The following is a 19331-nucleotide window of genomic DNA, read 5'->3' as shown; positions in this document are numbered from 1 at the left end:
ATATATATATATATATATATATATATATATATATATATATATATATATATATATATATATATATATATATATATATATATATATATATATATATATATATATATATATATATATATATATATATATATATATATATATATATATATATATATATATATATATATATATATATATATATATATATATATATATATATATATATATATATATATATATATATATATATATATATATATATATATATATATATATATATATATATATATATATATATATATATATATATATATATATATATATATATATATATATATATATATATATATATATATATATATATATATATATATATATATATATATATATATATATATATATATATATATATATATATATATATATATATATATATATATATATATATATATATATATATATATATATATATATATATATATATATATATATATATATATTTGTATTTATGCATATATATATATGAATTATTTACAAAAGTCGTTACATGTATAAATAACGATATTTAGAAACACGCAGCTTTCTCAATGATTATAGTACACTCCCTGAATGATGATAGTGAATGAATCGAAAAGTTCATAATTAGTCATTGATTAGTGCGAATGAACAGCCACTCTGTGCGAGATATTCTCGAGTTGTAAGAAATCATTGAACAAGAGGAAAGTGAAATCGAAGGAATCGGTGAATGGGGGAAAACAACAACGCAGTGTTCTGCGTGCCAGAGGCCCTCGATTCTGGCAAAATGAAAATCCACAAACTCGTGTAGAATGAATGAGTGCAGCTTCCAATTTTCTAATGTAAATTTAGTCTTCCTAAATTTGTGAAACCTTGATATTCTTGAAATACGCGGAATTCACGAAGGATGTCATTGGAAGCGTGGAGAGAAAAAGAGCAGAAAATCGATGGAACTTACAACGACGTAACGTCAAACTAACGATGAAACGGAGCAGAACTTAATTCTTCCTCTTCCGAAGAAATATTTTTAAAAAAATCCATACAAAAGAAAATAGAAAAATAATGACATTGGAGAGCACTGATTCGCAAAAATTTGTCAACTGGAGAGAAAACATAAACAAAAAGCATACTTAGAGGGATGGCAAAGCATAAGAGAATAATACGCAACGAAGATCAAGGATAAAAGAGAATCATTGTCAAAGGTATAACGAACAGTTGTTCGAAAAATTTAGCCAGTTTAAATTCAGCGACAATGACAGAAATCATGTCATTATTATTTGAGATAGCATTTGATCCATATCCCAGATCTCACACGTAACATCGACGTCTCTGTTCCTATTAATAACATTATACAATTATGTACGTACGAATGTATAAAATTCTGTTTTGTTTGTTTCATTTTACGACTAATACGGGAATGTACGATCCGTTGTTTGTCGCTAAGCGCCCTCGCGGCGCTGGTTAAATCATCGAAATATCGTTACAACGATTTTCTTATAAATACGACAAAATTTATCGAGAACGAACTCGTCGAGATCGAACAACCTTATCGAAATGGTTTCTTTCTTTTCCTTTCTTTTCTTTTCCTCGATTCATTTACCTGCAATATATTCATCGTCAAAGGAACATGAACCTCGTCGAATTCGCGCTCGACAAAACCGGAAGTAACTTCAATCGTTACTCGCGGGAATGTTTCTTGTTATAGTTCGGATTATCGAATAAAATAAAAAAAGAAACAAACTTGCTCACAATAGCTCCATTGTCGATCAATCGTCGATTGACTTCCTTGATCCTACTTTTCTTTTCTTTCTTTTCTTTTTTCTTGCTTGACGATTCTTGCTTCCGAACATTTCATCCTCAAATGATGTATGGTTACATTATGATCGTGACAACTACACATGGTATGGCACACCTACGTGTGAATTCATCATTATTCGAAAAGATTTCGAATCGGACCACATTCCGCATTAATAGACGAAGATGTTTTGCACGCTGGAAAATCAATTAATGCTAATATACACTGATCGTAAAACAATAGCTTCGTTTCAACAAAGATCGCATCTATTACGTTAAGCGTCATTGAACAATCCTTTTGCCTTTCTCGATAGTTACTATTATACATTATTAAAAACAAGTAACTACATCACAGTTCTAATGGCTCAGTCGTTTGATCCGTTGATGCGTTCGTTTTATCGAATTTCATCTCATCTTCAGAACAGTAACGACGATCGTCAGAACCTTTATCCATGGGAACACATAAAAGTTATCATATGTGTATGAATTTAGAATAATGGTTTTTACCAAAAGAGAATTGTATTTCGGGATAACGCAGCAGGTACAAGAGCAAAATGGTTGAACAGTTTGACGATCGGTTACATATCCTGCGACCGTAGTATTCTAAAGCTGTTCGAAAAATAAAATGTAACGTTGATAAGTACCTTTTGTAAATACAGACGAAAGCTGATACACAAATACAATATGCGATTAAAAACACGAACCTTCGTCTATTATTTAATTATTTTTATCAAATATAACATGCATCGCGTAAAAAAAGATAAAAGCGATTTGTGTAAACGTCATGGCGACCATTGAATAATCTCGAAAGTATCGATCGATAGTCGATCCTCGTAATTCTCGTTATAAACTTTTCGTAGCTTACAATCTTATAATCTTATGTACAATTATTCGCTTTATGAAACTTGAAAAAATGTCTGTGAGATTTTAGGTAAAGTTCTTAGCATTTAGTATTCCCGTGATCTGTTACAAATCCGGAAATCTTCAAGATTTACCTTAATAATTAGAACCATATCAATATCCTTACAATCTTCTTGATATAAACGCTTATTCGCTGCACATCTTGAAAAAATCGCAAATACATGTAACGCTTTTCATTTCCTTCATCTTTTCCTCTTTTTTTTTTTTTGTTCGTTTTTGTTTTTCATTCAGACGGAATGGATATATTATGCATTGTATCACCAATGAGCTTAAATAGCTCTATTAAATCAAACTAAATATTCTGAAATACTGGTTCGAGAAAGAGATTTACACTGATTAAATGCAAATTAAAAATGCCTTCCAGACTAAAAACGATAATCGATTAACCGAAAAATTAAATTTTTCATAGAGATATTTTGATGTTTTGATATCGTTGCTATATAAAAACGCGCATGTATTAGAGAAAATTTGTATACCTCGTACATTTTATAGTAATGTCTTTAACACGTTTTAGAATATGAATATTTTTTTATAAGATTGCGCCATTTCTCTTTCTCTCGCTTTTTATCTTTCCCTCCCTCCTTCACCCTCTTTCTCTTTCTCTCACACACACGCATACACGTTGCATACAATAAACAGATCTTTTATTTATAGAAGAACATAAAAACAGAAGGTAAAGGAAAACAAGAAGATCAGATAAAAAAGCAACATCGAGCTTACTACGAGTATTCGCTATTATCAAATATCGAGACTTACACCTAAATATATGTTAATAAATACATCGCTCTGAATACATCCAACATGATACATGCATACTGTTATGACACGCAGATTGACTTTTTATTATTCGCATTATTATCGGGCCTGCAAACAGCCATCATTAGGGCCATTAATCTATCACTCCGTCAGTCACACTTCGCAATGAAACGAGTATGTAAACTTAAATTAATTTGTTCGGTCTTTTTCACGTTACAAGAATTATCCTAGTCGTAGCTCAAATGCACTACGATCAAGTCACGGTATATAAACATAACAAGACCAATCATTATTCGTAATCATAAGGACTAAACGGAAATAATACACATCGTATTGAAGTGTAATTATTTCACATTACTCGTACAAGCCCTAACTGTACGATTCGAAATAATGTAGTCTTTCACTACACCATTACGATAGCTTCTTCACCACAAAAGAGGAAAGGATATTGATCTATCATCGTCTGAACAACATCTTCTAAGTATGGTCTCATTGCTTCAAATCTGCCAAGATCGTTAAATTCTATAGGCAATAAAGTAGGCCACCAGCAGATTGCCAAATTTTTACTGTCCATACTGTTCAGCTTACAATTTTCAGCCACTCTAAAAATATATAAATGTTGCATTATAATGATTAATACTTAGATAATTTAAACTATAATGATAATAGAAACTTACTTTACAAAATGATGAAAGATAAATTTAAGTACATCAAAATTAATTGGATTCAATTTGTTGAGCATCAAACGTAGTGCCAATAGTCTGCAGCTTCGATCTATAATAAATCATAGATATTCATCTTAAACTATTGTCTTTTTAATCTCTTTATTTTGTATAAATTTACTTAATGATACTTACCTTCCATATTCATACATGTTGCGGACATCGGTTTGCTAATACCACGGGCACCTAAGCAAAAAAGAGTTAGCTTCAGCTTTAAACAAACATTTCGGTTAATGTTAAAATTATTATAATTTACCCGAAATGTCCTCGAGTTCGCTCATTCGTTCTTTGTCAATCAATGGTGGTAGCCTTTTTGAAAAAAAGTCTTTTAAAGCAGTCGCAACAGCATTTACAGGTATGTCCAATGAATGTATGTCCACGTTTCCATCTGCAATAATAAAACAAGTTCAAACGAATATATAAACAAAAATTAATACTTAGATATGAAATCATAGAAAAAACTTACCTTCTTCAAACTTTTGAAAGAGAAGTTCAACGTGTGCTCTATTTCCAGGAACCCTATATATCCCTTCAGAATCTAATCCTTCATCTTCAATAAATTGCACACATTTTTCGAGAAACAGAGGTATTCGATTTGTTTCACTTTGTGCAAAGTCTTCGATTAGCGGTTGTTGATTCATACTTAATGCTGAACTAGGGCCTTTAGTTTGTTTTATTTTTTCTTGCTTCTTTTTCTCCCTTTCTTTTTCCTTCTCCGCGTGTTTTTTAAGCTTCTCCTCTTTTTGACGACGTTTCTCTAGCTTCTCATCTTCTTTCGCTTTTTGTTTATCCTTCTTTCTGTTTAATTTATCGCCATCTTTGACCTTATTTAAAATACCAAAAAGAATGTCTTCAACAAAATTTATACAGAGACATAGCTTTACTTTGCCGTATATTTTTACTTACACTGGGAGAATTAATTTCTCGTGGAGACGAAACATCTAAACTGGATTCATCATCTGGAATGTTGCCAAAGGTAATGTCACTCCCCTCCTTTACCAAAATGATAATAATTTCATGCAATATCAAATATATAAGAAGAAATAATTCAGAGCAAACCTTCTGTTGTATCCTGTCTGAACCATCTTAAAAAATTATTGGGAAAAATTCTACAACTATTATTTAAAATTTGTGATATTAACAATTCATTAAAATCCTCGCAATCTTTATTCTTGACAGCTATTTCGAATTAATAATTCGTGAAACTAATAGTACAATTACAGAATCGGAACAATGGCGATAAACCTTTTCTAAAACGCGAAAGATATGAAGCATGCACACAAAAGCTACCAAACATTTTGTATTCTTTTTTAATATCTTTTAGCATGCAAAAGATTTATATTATGATACTAATGATAATCTTACTTACAGGAAGCACTAAACATTTCTTGAGTCATATGTTTTACATTGTAGGGATGTTGTAATGATGTAGGTAGATGTTGTGGCAATGAATTTCCAAATCTTTTTCGTAGACTAGCAGCAGCGTGTTTATATTGTTTTGCTCTCGATCTCGAGTGGTCCGGATCACTAGATTCGGAAGAATCTGGTGTTTCACTAGACACTAATGAGAAAATCGTCATATAACATATTTTAATAATGAAACAATTAACAGAATCATCATAATAAATGCATATAATACCTCTTTCTGTAGGATTTACTCGCCAACTTTTATCCTCTTTAACATTATAATTCAGACCAACAATACCATCCCCACTTCCCATGCTAGCCAATGATGGGACTTTAGGTGCAGCGACAGGTATAGCCGTACGTTTTTTTCGTATCCTTTTGTGCGATGGTGGTTTTTTGTTTACTTTACCTAAGACATCAGCAACCCTCTGTCTCTCCAAAGAACTCCATTCAGAATCAGAATCACTGTATGCTATAAAACAAATTATATAATTAATGAACATATATGCATTAATGAACTCCAATAAAAACTTTTTTAATTGAACGCTTACAGGGTTGTCCTTTCTCGCGTCTGTGACGTAACTTAGGTTTATTATTTCCGATAGAATCTTGTACTGAAGCATACATATAATCGCCATCGTAAGAAGGATATAGGCTTGGTACAACGTCTTTAACTTGGGCATATTCAGAACCTAAATCTACCAATTCAGGTGTAGCAAGAGGAGCATGACCCATAGTTATCTTCGGACCGTGTTCATCCTTTTCACCTACTGTCATTCTAGCTATGGCATCTGTCACATTTGAAAAATCTTTTAAATTTATTTTACCAGGTTGTTTTAAAGTTTGGCTATTTCCTTTCGGTCGCGGTTTTGCCTGGGAAATATGACGCCTGCCTGTTGTGAAAGCTCTATGGGAGTAACTATTAGTTACTCCATCTTGATGCATAAATGTATCTTTCACCCAACCTATTGCGATAAAAAAGGTATAAAAAAATGAAATCATATTTAAGAAGGTATTTTGTCATCTCTCCATTTCATTTCATTATTATAAAACTAACCGGATAATTTGTTTGTAATGTCTCCTGGTTTTAACAGATCTCTCTCTCTTTCTTCCCTATAAAAATCTACTTGGCTATAAATATCACTGTCGTCACTAGGCGTAGCTCTATTGTCTGCAAACTGTTCATTTAATCCCGTGTCTCCAAGATCACCATCAGGAGTTAATTGCTCGTACGATTCGGAACCACTTCTGAAAGTTACAGACATACTACTTCACATTAGATTTTTGAAGTACAAAGAAATTTTTATGGTAATCACAATTAATTAGATGACATTTTAAGGAGTGATTTCAAATTACTTACCCATCATCTGGTGTTTGAAGGTGATAACTTTCATGTCGTGGCGGCGGCATAGGATGTAATGCAGAGTATTCCAGAGTTCCTTCGCCACTATCATTCAGATTACCTGGCTCTTCCATATTAAATGCTTGTTCAATTTCAGGTTTTTTCTCCCATACCTCTTTGAAGAATGGGGTATAAAATGCCGCTGTAATATATATATTATGTGTAACACAATATGTATTTAAAAAACGAAATATTAAATTAAACTAAAAAATTTGATGTTAAAAAGTAAGTAGTGTCTTTAAATACTATAGCATACTCTTTTGTTGGCAACTGGATGCTGAGGTCATAAAATGCGCTTGCAATTTATCCGCAATTGCATTTCCTTCCGTGATAAGTAAATGACTTAAATCATTACTGAAGAAAGCATTAGCACCTCCAGTATCGGTCACAGCCATTATTTGTATCGGTAAGTTTGGTATATTCATAGAAAATGCACTATGAAAAAATGTTGAATTAAAATGATATAGTTTTGAAACATATAAAAATGATTATATTACACGTACTTAAGGGTTGCAAGTGATGCTTTCCTTTTTGTAGAATAAACCAATATGAAACCATGTACTAATTCGTCCCTAAATGCATTTGCTCCATGGAAACTAGAAATAATAACTTCAACTCTTCGTTTCGATTCTCCTAGAAATGTTTCTAAAACAATCGATCGATCGCCACTAAGGAAACAACATTGATGATTAAGTAAAGGACCGAGTACGTTCTCGACAGAATACGGATCCCCACAAAACATACACATTATTATTCTAAAATAAAAATAATATTGATATATTTTCTCTCTTCTTAACATATAATATAATTTGCTTAAAAATTATCTTACCTAATATCCGGTTCCAAACATTCAATAACACTTTGGTAAATATTTAAAAAACCAGCTCTGTGATTTATAGATTGTATAAGTTGCTGCAATGCATCTTTCACAAGCGGAGCAGGGAACCTTTTGTCTTGCTCTAAATCCTCTATGCAGACATCGATAAATGGACACTGTAGACTAATGTAAAAATTGACTGTTAATTTTTTTCTATCTACAACGAAATATAAAGTACATGAGTAATTAGTACCTATCAGCAAGATTTTGACCCTCTTTCCTAAGTCTTATTGCTTCTAATTCGTCTATAGTTGATTCTGGCACAAACATAATAACAATAGGTAATCCTTGAAATGGTAACCTATCTTCTTGTTCTAAATTCGACAATAAAGTTTTCTCTAAAGAAGAACGAATATATTCAAATGAATAATCGTCTGCGTAAATACAGAATGAACCTGTAAATTTAAAATGCTCTTAGACTTCTATTCTATATAGTATGACTATATGTATATATATATAATAACTATAGCATCGTCATATACCATGAGGCATAAAGTCAGAAGTAGTAAATGAATTGTGTGGTAGTCCGACGTCACCATCGATTATTCGATATCCAAGTGTATATAACTGACAATCAATTTCTACTTCGTCGTCCTCCGTTTGTGCTCTTATTTCACGAGCGAATTCTTCGCCAAGTCCACTGCTTCCAAGTATGACTAAATTTAATTGATTATTATCAGATGTTAATTGCCATTGGCTACTGTGATTCCATGAAGAAGGTCTAAAAAATCATTATTATAATAATATTGGAATATATAAGAAATTTTATTTTATCTGTCTAATTTAAAAAAGACTAAATCTTACCTGTGAGCTTTTGTTCCAAGTATACGTTCTATAAGTGCATCCATGCAATTTGGATAAGCTGGACAATGTTCCCTTATGGGACAATGTACAAAACCCAAATGTTGAAAAAGCATTAATTTTCTATCTTGATCTAGCCTATCTAAAGCCTTATACCTGTACACCATAAGAGATAATTCAAAAATATTTGTAAATTCGTTTAAAAAAGAGATAATTTTAATTAATTACCTAAAATCATCCACCAATGCATCTGTTATTTCTTTAATATCATCTTGTGTTATAGTACCAGATGGTGCTATACTTTTAAAATGATAAAACAAATCAGCATGTTCTAGTAGTAGTTCCTATAATATATAGAATCAGAAAGTACAATAGAATGTAAAATATTTAGATTGTTGTTATTATTATTTATACTAAAATGTGTATCCTTACTTGAAAATTATGTTTTGCTTTCTCAATAATCTCCTTTTGATGTTGATCATATATTTCTTGACAATCATGGTGAGAAAGAGCTTCAAAGCATTCTCTGCCCATAAAAAGAACTCTAACTTCAGACAAATGCTTTCCTGGTGTAACATAGCCAGTTTCTTCCAATAATTGCTTAAACTGTTTTTTCCATCTAATGAACAATGTATTTACATAAATATTATCAAATACTTTCCTTAGTAGAATATAATTATTTATAGATTATTTCATTATGAAGTCTCAAGTATACCAAAATATATATATATATATATATATATATATATATATATACACATATATATATTTATATATATATATTTTATATATATATATATTTATATATATATACATATATATATATATATATTTTTTATATATATATATATATATATATATATATATATATATATATATATATATATATATATATATATATATATATATATATATATATATATATATATATATATATATATATATATATATATATATATATATATATATATATATATATATATATATATATATATATATATATATATATATATATATATATATATATATATATATATATATATATATATATATATATATATATATATATATATATATATATATATATATATATATATATATATATATATATATATATATATATATATATATATATATATATATATATATATATATATATATATATATATATATATATATATATATATATATATACACATATATATATTTATATATATATATTTTATATATATATATATTTATATATATATACATATATATATATATAATAGCAAGTACAAGCAATAATAAATTAATAGGGAAAATAAGAAAAGTCAATAAACACAGAAATAGGTTAGAAATTTATATATATATATATATAAAACTATAAAAATGTTAGTACAGCTAATTATATATTTTTCTAAAAAACGATATTCTAGTATGTAAAGCGATAAAAAGCACAATTTACCTTTTAGGAAGTCTGCATAAAATAAACGCCACCCAGAATAAAGCAAAGCATTAATGTATTGCATATAAGTATTATTATCTAAAATGCTGAATAACTATATAACCTTAATAACTATGTTAAAGCATGTAAGGGAAAACTAGTGATTCTTTTGCTATTTCTAAGTAGTAGAATTTCAGCAGATAATAATTATAATAAAGTATAATCAAGAAATATATGCATATGTATATAATACTTACTCTAATCGCCGCTGTTCTTGTTGCAATATATTTATATGATTTTTGAAAACAGTTTCTGCTTCTGGTGTTTCCAAAACATCATAAGGAATCTTTGTTCCATTGTTTTCACCAAAATCACAATCAATCCACGGGATATCCTCGGGACATTCATAAAAATATTGATGAAAATCGGGATGTTCTTTTATATACTGTTGTACTGCAGACCACTCTCTATATAAATAAAATACATGGATTCAGTAAAACAACACCTTCCAATCGTAATTAAAAGATTTTAATTGGAAACATACTCATTAATCAAATTTGTTATATCAGGACATATTTCATGAAGAATTTCAGGTAGCATATCTAAATATCCTTGAATCTTCTTTGCCACTTGTTCATCTTTCAATTTCTTAATATGTCTCCTAAATAATCTTTGGGTTGCATCAATACCAAATAATTCTACAAATGTTGAAAATTCTTTATGTTGGGCTAGTTTTTTGGATGCTTGAGACCACAATGCTCTATAGTCGGTAACATGTATTCGAATCAATCTTTGTAAAGATTCTGTAGATGCATCCAATAATTCTTTTCTAGCTCTAGCTGCTTCCGCAAATGGTGTTAGCTTACTTCGCATTTTAGTTTTATCAATCAATTGGGCCAAAATCATAAATGCCAAATCAATATTGATATTTTCATGTGCAGATGTTTCAACTATTAAAATGGAACCTTTATATTCTTTACGCATTATTAATTTTTCAGCTTCTTTTACATATTGTTCATTAGCATCATCATTTTTAGTTGTTACCAAAACTATTGGTTTTTTAGTTTTCATTAAACTGTTCAATATATTTGCTACTATTTCAATCTGTTTTTCTATAGATCTATTTGGTACAACGCTTACATCAAATACACACAAAAAGCCATCAATATTTAATTTACCATCTGGTAAAACTTTTTGTTCATATTCTTTTTCTATACCTAATTGATTTTTGCAAATATACATAAGCTTTTCTGCACTAGTAATTTTGGTGGCTGCACATCGTTTTGCATAAGGTTCCATTTTACCACCCTTAAAAGGCTGAAATGATGCATCATCTATAAACTCTGTATGTTCTATCACTTGAAATTGATACTCTGTCCCATCCTCTGCTGTTTTTGTAACTTCACCCCAATATAGGAAATGATCATTATTCACCACCCGACCACTAAAATCTGACTGTAAAAGATAATAGCCAATTAATAAAAGAGTAATCACTGCAAAGCATACAAATGTATCTAACACATATTTAGCTATTACCTGTGATAACACTGATATATGGTCCACATTATAATCATCATTCAAAGAACGCATAAAACGATTACACAGACATGACTTTCCAACACCAACTTGTCCTTTATCTTTCTCAGTGCCAGAAAGACCAACAACAGCAACATTGATGGTTTTGATATTATCACTTTTTCTTGCCATTTTTAAAGCTTAACTTGATTAGATCACTTATATAATTAAGTGTGAAAATAAAAATCTTTTCTTCATCAAACTTTACTCAGGACATTTTTAAGTACCACTATTAATAGTTCTTCTTATTCATTTATCTTTGCAGTTATTAAACATCAGCATTTCTCCCTTTGGTCATTGTATCAAGTCTAAAAATTTATATGAAAATCAGCATTACCTCCCTTTGGTAACATTTTCAATAAAATGCTCTTTTATTTTATCTTTCCCATTCGTTTACAACATTCATATATCATGCTTCAAATTTTTGTATGACATGCAAATTTACATATGAATAATTATGAACAAATGTTGTTTGCCAAAATTTCATTTGAGCTTTGTTAATGTAATTGTTATTATCGTAGCTTCATGAATGATAAACTAACATCATTAGAAATTAGTAATACAGATCTTTAAAAATCTTTACACTTTATCTTTTTCTGTAAAGCATAACATTCATAATTTAGCACAGCTGTGAGCAATGGTTCTTTGGAATGGCACTGTGTATCTGAAAAAAAAAATATTCATAATAGACTAATAAACAATATTATGAAATGTTAGTTAGTTGCACTCATGTTTGCACTGATATCTTTATTATGGAAATTAGGTTAAATATTCATGATAGTATCCACTTCCTGAAATTCACATTAATAAGATATGTAAAATCACGTATAGAACTGCATTCATCATCACATGTATATGCACCACAAAATTACATTATAAAATATGCTTTATGTTAGTAAAACAAGAGATGAATCAAATGACAAGCAAACATTCGAAGCGAAAGTAATTTCCACATCAACTGAATTTATTAGAGATGAAAATAAATTATTTCTCATATTATACAGGTTATGGATTCAATGAAATAAAACGTTAAGAAACTTTTTGAAACACATTTCTACGTTAACCTCCATATATATAATACGAATCTTGTAATTTCTTAATAATTAGAAATTTAACATGATAATTTTCCGTGGATATTATGTTTAAAAATAGTTACAAATAGTACTACAATGATATTGTTTTTTGTTAAATCGCGAAAGAATATAATTTATAATAACGACGAAGTATTTCCATCGTGATGTAATATATAGCTATATCTCTCATTAAAAATACTAGATAAAGTCATAGACTTGTTATTAAAATTTACGAGACGTGATTCATGCAGCAGAAACAAATTATTCAATGTACAAATGACAGCTACGAATAGATCAATATGCATTGTACACAACCGCGGTCAATTTTGACACTGATGATAGAGTCCCGGGATTTCGACAAATTTTAATAAGATACACGACCAATATGCATGACACGCTGTAACTTATCTAAGCAAAATCAGAAAACCAATCAGAATATCTTGCTCCGTATAACAAAGGCTATGATACCTGTACAGATTTTTGTTCGGCAAGAGAACTATGTATTAGACCAACCGGCCGTCCCGTATAATTATTTTCTCCAGAAACTCGATCGATCCTTCACTGCTATAGAGCACGCACTCTTTTTTGATCTGTTTCACGTACACGGTGCACCGAAAGGCATCTACAACTTGTCTCAATGAACGTTTAATTCCAGGTGTGTAAATAACTTCACGTCAAACATCGAGTATTGCCCCATAAAGGAGCCATCTTGGTGGGTGGGCACAAGGCGATTAATGTTTTCAGGATAGATAGTATACGTCGAACAAGAACAAGGCCGTATCTAGCGTACTTCCTATGATTCATCTATATTTTAATATAGCATTTTTTCTTATGAACAAATTATTAAATTATACTAATCTTTTATTCTTATTCAATTAGATGCACAATTTATTACTAAAATTTCGTTCCGAGTTATATAACAAAAAAGTAAATAAGTAAATGTATCACTAATTTGGAAATGATTCCAATATATTTCAAAATAAATAAAAATGTTTTATTTTGAAGACTTTAGAATACTCTGGTAAAATAAATTTAGTTAAAGTAAAACTATTATATCGTTTAAATTATAAGACAATGATCCTTTGGTGCAACTATTATTTATCTAAATTAATCAATTATTTATGAACAGTATGACAGTATCGACAAAAAGCACCTGGTTGTAAGCACATCGTGATTACGCTCCTGCAAGACCATAAAGGCACCACCTGTCGTTGAGTGAACGCACTAGTTTGACTTCGAATCGAAAATGGCTGACAGCGGGGATGCTGTGAATAGTACGTCTTCAGGGAAAGAGGCTAGAAATACCGTTACCGATGGTCCTGTCACCGATCCAGCATCAAACAACAAGGTAGATTGAAGAATGCTATCGCCAAATAATTAAACAAACGGATTATTTTAACTTCGATTTTGATAACGTAAAATCATGACACTGCGTTGCCACGAGTATTGTATTTACCGCCGTATTAGTTTCGGGCTAATTAAATCACTTATAAAAATAAAATATATCTTTTTTAATTTATACTTTCATTCCATCAAAAGACAATGATTTAACAAAGATATTGTGCTTTCTTTATTTCATTGTTTTTATGTTCTTCTATTATGTTAAATTATTTGTATTAAGTCTTTCATTTACCTTTATCTTCCTTTACCTGTGTTTTGTTTTTTCTGTCATATTTCAGCCCAACCCTTTCAAGTCTTATGACCACATGTTGCTGTTATATAATACAACACATGGTAGTAATTAATGTATGGTCTTGTATATAACTTCTGTCTATTGTCAAACAAATAACTTCCTTCTATTGTTATTTCAAATTGAAAGATCCATAATCTTGGAATCATGATTCTTATAATATACTTCATAAGTATATTGTTAGGAAAACTGGATACTAATCTTATTTATTAATAAAATGTAAATTCTGGTTTATTTATTAAATTTACTGTGAGTTTAAATGTGTTTTATGACATAATGTTATTGAAAATTATTGAAAGTTATTGAAAGATATATATACAATACTAAAAAAAAAGTAATGAAAACCTAATTTATAAACAGACTGGATATATGCCTTTGCCTCAAAAGTATTTTTCCGTTTAAAAAACTATTGTAATTGGCACTTTATCGTTGTTACACAATATGCAAATGATGTTATGATAATTGGCATGAAAATTGCAGACAATTCATATACATGAGTTTAACTGATAAGAACAATCTTCTAAAGCAACATTCTAAGTACTTTGTTCTAGATATTGACATTTTCTAATTCAACGTGAAAAAGTTTTTAATATTTTAGTTTTTTCAGACAAAAGATATTTCATTTTCTTCATACATTTTTTAATTTATCATTCTTTTACTATATATCCTTCTATGTATAACAGTACTTTAGCATATTAACTATCACAAAAGAAATTAAGTCTTTTAATATCTTCAATGACATCAAATGCATAATACATATATATATATATATATGTATAATTTCAACTTTGATAATGCAAAAAACTAAAAAGTGATTTGCATGCTATTACACATATTGCCTGCTATCAAGGCGCTTATATTATTTTACATATAGAGCATTATTCTCACAGTAGTCCGTAGGTTCGGTACCAATCACTCATGCATCACTCATTATATGCCTAAATACACCATATAGGCATGGCACAATTAGCACTACTGAACCAATGCATTGAGTACAACTGAGGAATGATTACAAAACAAAAAAAGAAGAGGGGGGAGATACCTTTGTGTACATAAAACTGATATCTTATATAAATCAAGTTTTACTTACAAGTACAACCTTTGGGAGCTTTGTACCTAACTACGGACTGTATTATGAAAATTTGATCCAATTTGAATTATGATGGTGGTTGTTGTGATTTCAGAGCCTAGAGGCATCAAATAGTGCCTTTCACGGCGCGAGAACAAAATTAGTAAGTAAGAATATGTGTGTACAAAACACAAGTAAATTTGTACTCCTTTCCATAGAGCAATCCTTGCAATTTCCTCAGGGCTGCTTTAATTCCTATGACAACATAAATGTGGTATGTGCCAATGGGTTTATCATTTTTGCTTTCCCATCAAATAACACAGTAATAATAAGACGATCCTTTTATCAAAGTGCAGCCAAATACTTCATTAGAGTACAAATAACAAGAACAACATAAAATCAAATGATATTACACCAAAAATCGTCTATATTAAACTGTGTCCATTCTATCAAATAAAATAGCTTTATTTGCATTTTTTCTGTTTGTAGTCCATTTCCATCTGTTGCAGCCCTTTTGAAGATGAGAATTATTTACAATCTCATAATTTATTTGACCTTTTAAATGTTTAGGATTCCAAGTCTGGAGCTTTGAAGAAGTCCAGCCGTTATCGTAGTCGATCTTTGTCAGCCAGTAGCACAGATAGTTACAGTTCTGGTACGAATACGGTCATTACAGTGTTGTACATTTAATTATTGTAACCTGATTATTATTAACGTATCGCGGTTAATTTTAGCATCTTATACAGGAAGTTCATCGGACGAAGATGACGTGTCACCTCGTGAAAAACTTCAAAAAACAGAAAATGGTTTCACAGATTTTTGTGTACGCAACATTAATCAACATGCATTTGGTAGAAGAGAGATAGAAATAGCGGAACAAGAAATGCCGGGAATTATGGCACTTCGTAAACGTGCCGCCGATGATAAGGTATACAAATTATTTACTACAAAAACAAAACTAAGCAATATTAATGTGTATAATAAACAATTATTTCAAACAGCCATTGAAAAATGCTAAAATCGTTGGGTGCACTCACATCAATGCTCAAACTGCTGTTCTTATTGAAACCTTAGTACATTTGGGTGCACAAGTTAGATGGGCAGCATGTAACATATATTCTACTCAAAATGAAGTGGCTGCTGCACTGGCTCATGCTGGTTATCCAATTTTTGCTTGGCGTGGTGAAACAGAAGAAGATTTTTGGTGGTGTATTGATAAATGTGTAGCTGCTGAAAATTGGCAACCTAATATGATATTAGATGATGGTGGTGATGCAACACATTTAATGCTCAAAAAATATAATGCTATGTTTAAAATGATTCAAGGTTTGTCCATTGTTTCTTTTGCAGCCAAGTAGATAATAATAATGTTAATTTCTAGGAATTGTTGAAGAGAGTGTAACAGGTGTACATAGATTATACCAATTATCAAAAGCAGGAAAATTATCCGTCCCTGCCATGAATGTCAATGATAGTGTAACAAAAACTAAGTTTGATAATCTTTATAGCTGCCGCGAAAGTATTATCGATAGGTAAATCAATTGTAAATCAGTTATTGAAACACACTAAAAGTATCTGCTAATTGCTTCTACTTAGATATCTTATTGCAGCTTGAAACGATCCACAGATATTATGTTTGGTGGAAAACAAGTTGTAATTTGTGGTTATGGTGAAGTTGGTAAAGGTTGTTGTCAAGCCCTTAAGGGTTTAGGTTGTATCGTTTATATAACTGAGATCGATCCAATTTGTGCTTTACAAGCGAGGTAGATGGTTTAAAATAAAATACACTGTATATTACATAAACGATAATACAATTATTCATACAGGTATTCTTTACAGCATGGACGGTTTTAGAGTAATGAAACTGAACGAAGTAATCCGAAATGTAGATATCGTTATTACCGCAACTGGCAATAAAAATGTAGTTACGCGCGAACACATGGATAAAATGAAAAACGGCTGCGTAGTATGCAATATGGGACACAGTAATACCGAAATAGACATTGTACGTTCAAATTTTGACAATATATAACTACTTCCTTTAAAATTCGATTAGATTTTCAACTAGAGTTTGTAGGGAAAAACTCGTATTTCTTATATTTCAGAACAAAAAAAAAAAAGAAATATATTGATAAGACATTAAGACTCCTTTAATATGTTCTTAACAGAACAGTTTACGCACGCCCGATTTAACTTGGGAAAAAGTAAGGTCTCAAGTGGATCATGTTATCTGGCCAGATGGAAAGCGCATCGTGTTATTAGCGGAAGGCCGATTAGTCAACTTGTCTTGTTCCAGCATCCCCTCATTTGTTGTGTCGATCACAGCCGCTACCCAAGCGTTAGCACTAATTGAACTTTTCAACGCACCATCAGGGCGATATAAAAGTGACGTTTATCTGTTACCAAAAAAGATGGGTAAGCCTAAAATATCTTTATGTTCCATTATTATTCAATTAAAGTAAGCTGTAAAACAATAATACTACTCGATAGATGAGTACGTGGCTTCATTACATTTACCAACGTTTGATGCGCATTTGACGGAACTAACAGATGAACAAGCCAAATATATGGGACTTAATAAGGCTGGACCTTTTAAGCCTAATTACTACCGGTTAGTACATTTTATGCTTCAGTTGGAATTGCCACTTAATTTTATTTATTTAAAGTCATTATCTAAATTTATTTCAGCTATTAAAAATACGTGGATAAACAACGTGACACAGTATATGCAATAATCGGAATTTGCGTTTATGAGTATTGAAAAATAAGTGCTTCGTTTTATTGAAGTTTCTTCTATTAATTTTATTTATCTGAATTAATAGAAACGTATAATAGGATTTCATGTTATCTTTAATATAATTCTATTTTCCTTATATATTTCGAAAAGTATTTCTATATGATTCCAACCAAAATATTGTCAGCACTGGCTGCAATAATCAATAACCAGGAGTTATATAAGTAAATATATATTTAGTTAACCTTCACAAGTGTATAGCAATTACTAATTTATGATTTGTGCATGTCTAGAAATACATGTACATTTGTTCAGTCAAATCAAAGTACAAGTTTGCTAAATGATCAGTTTTCCATTTTAAACTGATGTTAAGAAAGGAATTTCCTGCAAAGATCTGTATACGTAAATCATTTCTAACACTACCGATTACGGAATTAAAATTGTTTGTTGCAATTATTTTTATCTTCAGCTACTATCTTCAGTTCTTTTTAAAAATTGCAGTTTTAACATGAATGAATTGTAATGTTGGAAACATATATAGAGGATTTAACATTATAAGATATTGCTTATTGTATGAATAAGTGAAGTTTAATGAGTTATCTTTTGATGAGTTAATGTCTGCAATTATATCCAATAACTGTACTCAGTTTATTTACCGAAACAGCAATTATGTATATTTACAGTTAGTATTTTTGTTTCTAGAAAAAAGACAGTGTAAAAATGAAGCAATCCAAACTATGTACATAATTATTTAAGAAAAATTAGACAAAAACCAACCCTTTTATAATTGGTCATATCATCCGTCGATAGAAAATAATGAAAAAATAGAAATCAAATAAACGTTTATGATGCCATGAACCTAATAACGTTCTTCTTGATTTATATTTTCTATTCCTTTCTACTGTGTCTTATAGAGAATAATATACTTATTTGTTGAAATTAAAGAGTAAAATGTGGGGATTTATATTTTTGCGTTTTAGTCTTATTGTTCATTTAAGCTAATTTGATTACAAGATTTGATATAATAAAGTTAAAATTCAAATGTAATCGATTTACTAAATATAGAAACTATAGTCAATGCTTTATATTTAAA

The 19331-nt window shown here is 29.8% G+C and overlaps 2 protein-coding genes across 11 annotated transcripts; one reads left to right on the top strand and one right to left on the bottom strand.

The window, feature by feature from the left end:
- Window positions 1-1227: 1227 nt before the first annotated feature.
- Window positions 1228-13485, bottom strand: LOC100742645 (rho GTPase-activating protein 190). 6 transcript variants are annotated; one of them, XM_033323999.1, is made up of 25 exons: window positions 13214-13485; window positions 12215-12336; window positions 11634-11980; window positions 10642-11552; window positions 10355-10564; window positions 10119-10130; window positions 9104-9290; window positions 8900-9015; window positions 8675-8827; window positions 8353-8591; window positions 8064-8265; window positions 7823-7993; window positions 7497-7748; window positions 7250-7428; window positions 6952-7135; window positions 6649-6857; window positions 6143-6556; window positions 5824-6063; window positions 5554-5745; window positions 5091-5143; window positions 4651-5008; window positions 4441-4572; window positions 4320-4370; window positions 4140-4236; window positions 3749-4064 (listed from the first exon to the last, which is right to left on the bottom strand). In XM_033323999.1, exons 3-25 carry the CDS (start codon window positions 11802-11804, stop codon window positions 3866-3868), a joined length of 4932 nt encoding a protein of 1643 aa, XP_033179890.1. In that variant the 5' UTR covers window positions 11805-11980; window positions 12215-12336; window positions 13214-13485; the 3' UTR covers window positions 3749-3865. The 6 variants fall into 6 exon arrangements, with proteins under 6 accessions (XP_033179889.1, XP_033179890.1, XP_012247935.1 ...); XM_012392512.3 differs by having other exon boundaries at window positions 12256-12336; XM_033323998.1 differs by having other exon boundaries at window positions 1228-4064; window positions 11634-12336.
- A 453-nt stretch (window positions 13486-13938) lies between these two features.
- LOC100742528 (adenosylhomocysteinase-like 1) lies at window positions 13939-19101 on the top strand. 5 transcript variants are annotated; one of them, XM_012392545.3, is made up of 11 exons: window positions 13939-14093; window positions 15620-15667; window positions 16075-16159; window positions 16251-16432; window positions 16506-16830; window positions 16886-17036; window positions 17115-17267; window positions 17344-17509; window positions 17673-17919; window positions 17995-18115; window positions 18193-19101. In XM_012392545.3, exons 1-11 carry the CDS (start codon window positions 13992-13994, stop codon window positions 18197-18199), a joined length of 1587 nt encoding a protein of 528 aa, XP_012247968.1. In that variant the 5' UTR covers window positions 13939-13991; the 3' UTR covers window positions 18200-19101. The 5 variants fall into 5 exon arrangements, with proteins under 5 accessions (XP_012247968.1, XP_003494052.1, XP_033179898.1 ...); XM_003494004.4 differs by having other exon boundaries at window positions 16239-16432; XM_012392547.3 differs by lacking the exon at window positions 15620-15667 and having other exon boundaries at window positions 13950-14093.
- Window positions 19102-19331: the final 230 nt, after the last annotated feature.

The sequence above is a fragment of the Bombus impatiens genome, unplaced genomic scaffold (genome assembly GCF_000188095.3).
Source record: "Bombus impatiens unplaced genomic scaffold, BIMP_2.2 scf_1445, whole genome shotgun sequence".
NCBI lineage: Eukaryota > Metazoa > Arthropoda > Insecta > Hymenoptera > Apidae > Bombus > Bombus impatiens.
This window is presented reverse-complemented; position numbering and strand designations above follow the sequence as displayed.

What these genes read in the sequence shown, in the direction of transcription:
- LOC100742645 (XM_033323998.1), bottom strand. Translation starts at nt 11,804, where the DNA reads ATGGCAAGAAAAAGTGATAATATCAAAACCATCAATGTTGCTGTTGTT. An exon ending in AAGCAAAACATAATTTTCAA is followed by an intron (nt 9,016 to 9,103) that starts GTAAGGATACAC and finishes TATATATTATAG; the next exon opens with GAACTACTACTAGAACATGC. An exon ending in GCATTGGTGGATGATTTTAG is followed by an intron (nt 8,828 to 8,899) that starts GTAATTAATTAA and finishes TATGGTGTACAG; the next exon opens with GTATAAGGCTTTAGATAGGC.
- LOC100742528 (XM_003494004.4), top strand. Translation starts at nt 13,992, where the DNA reads ATGGCTGACAGCGGGGATGCTGTGAATAGTACGTCTTCAGGGAAAGAG. An exon ending in ATCCAGCATCAAACAACAAG is followed by an intron (nt 14,094 to 15,619) that starts GTAGATTGAAGA and finishes TTGTGATTTCAG; the next exon opens with AGCCTAGAGGCATCAAATAG. An exon ending in AACGTGCCGCCGATGATAAG is followed by an intron (nt 16,433 to 16,505) that starts GTATACAAATTA and finishes TATTTCAAACAG; the next exon opens with CCATTGAAAAATGCTAAAAT.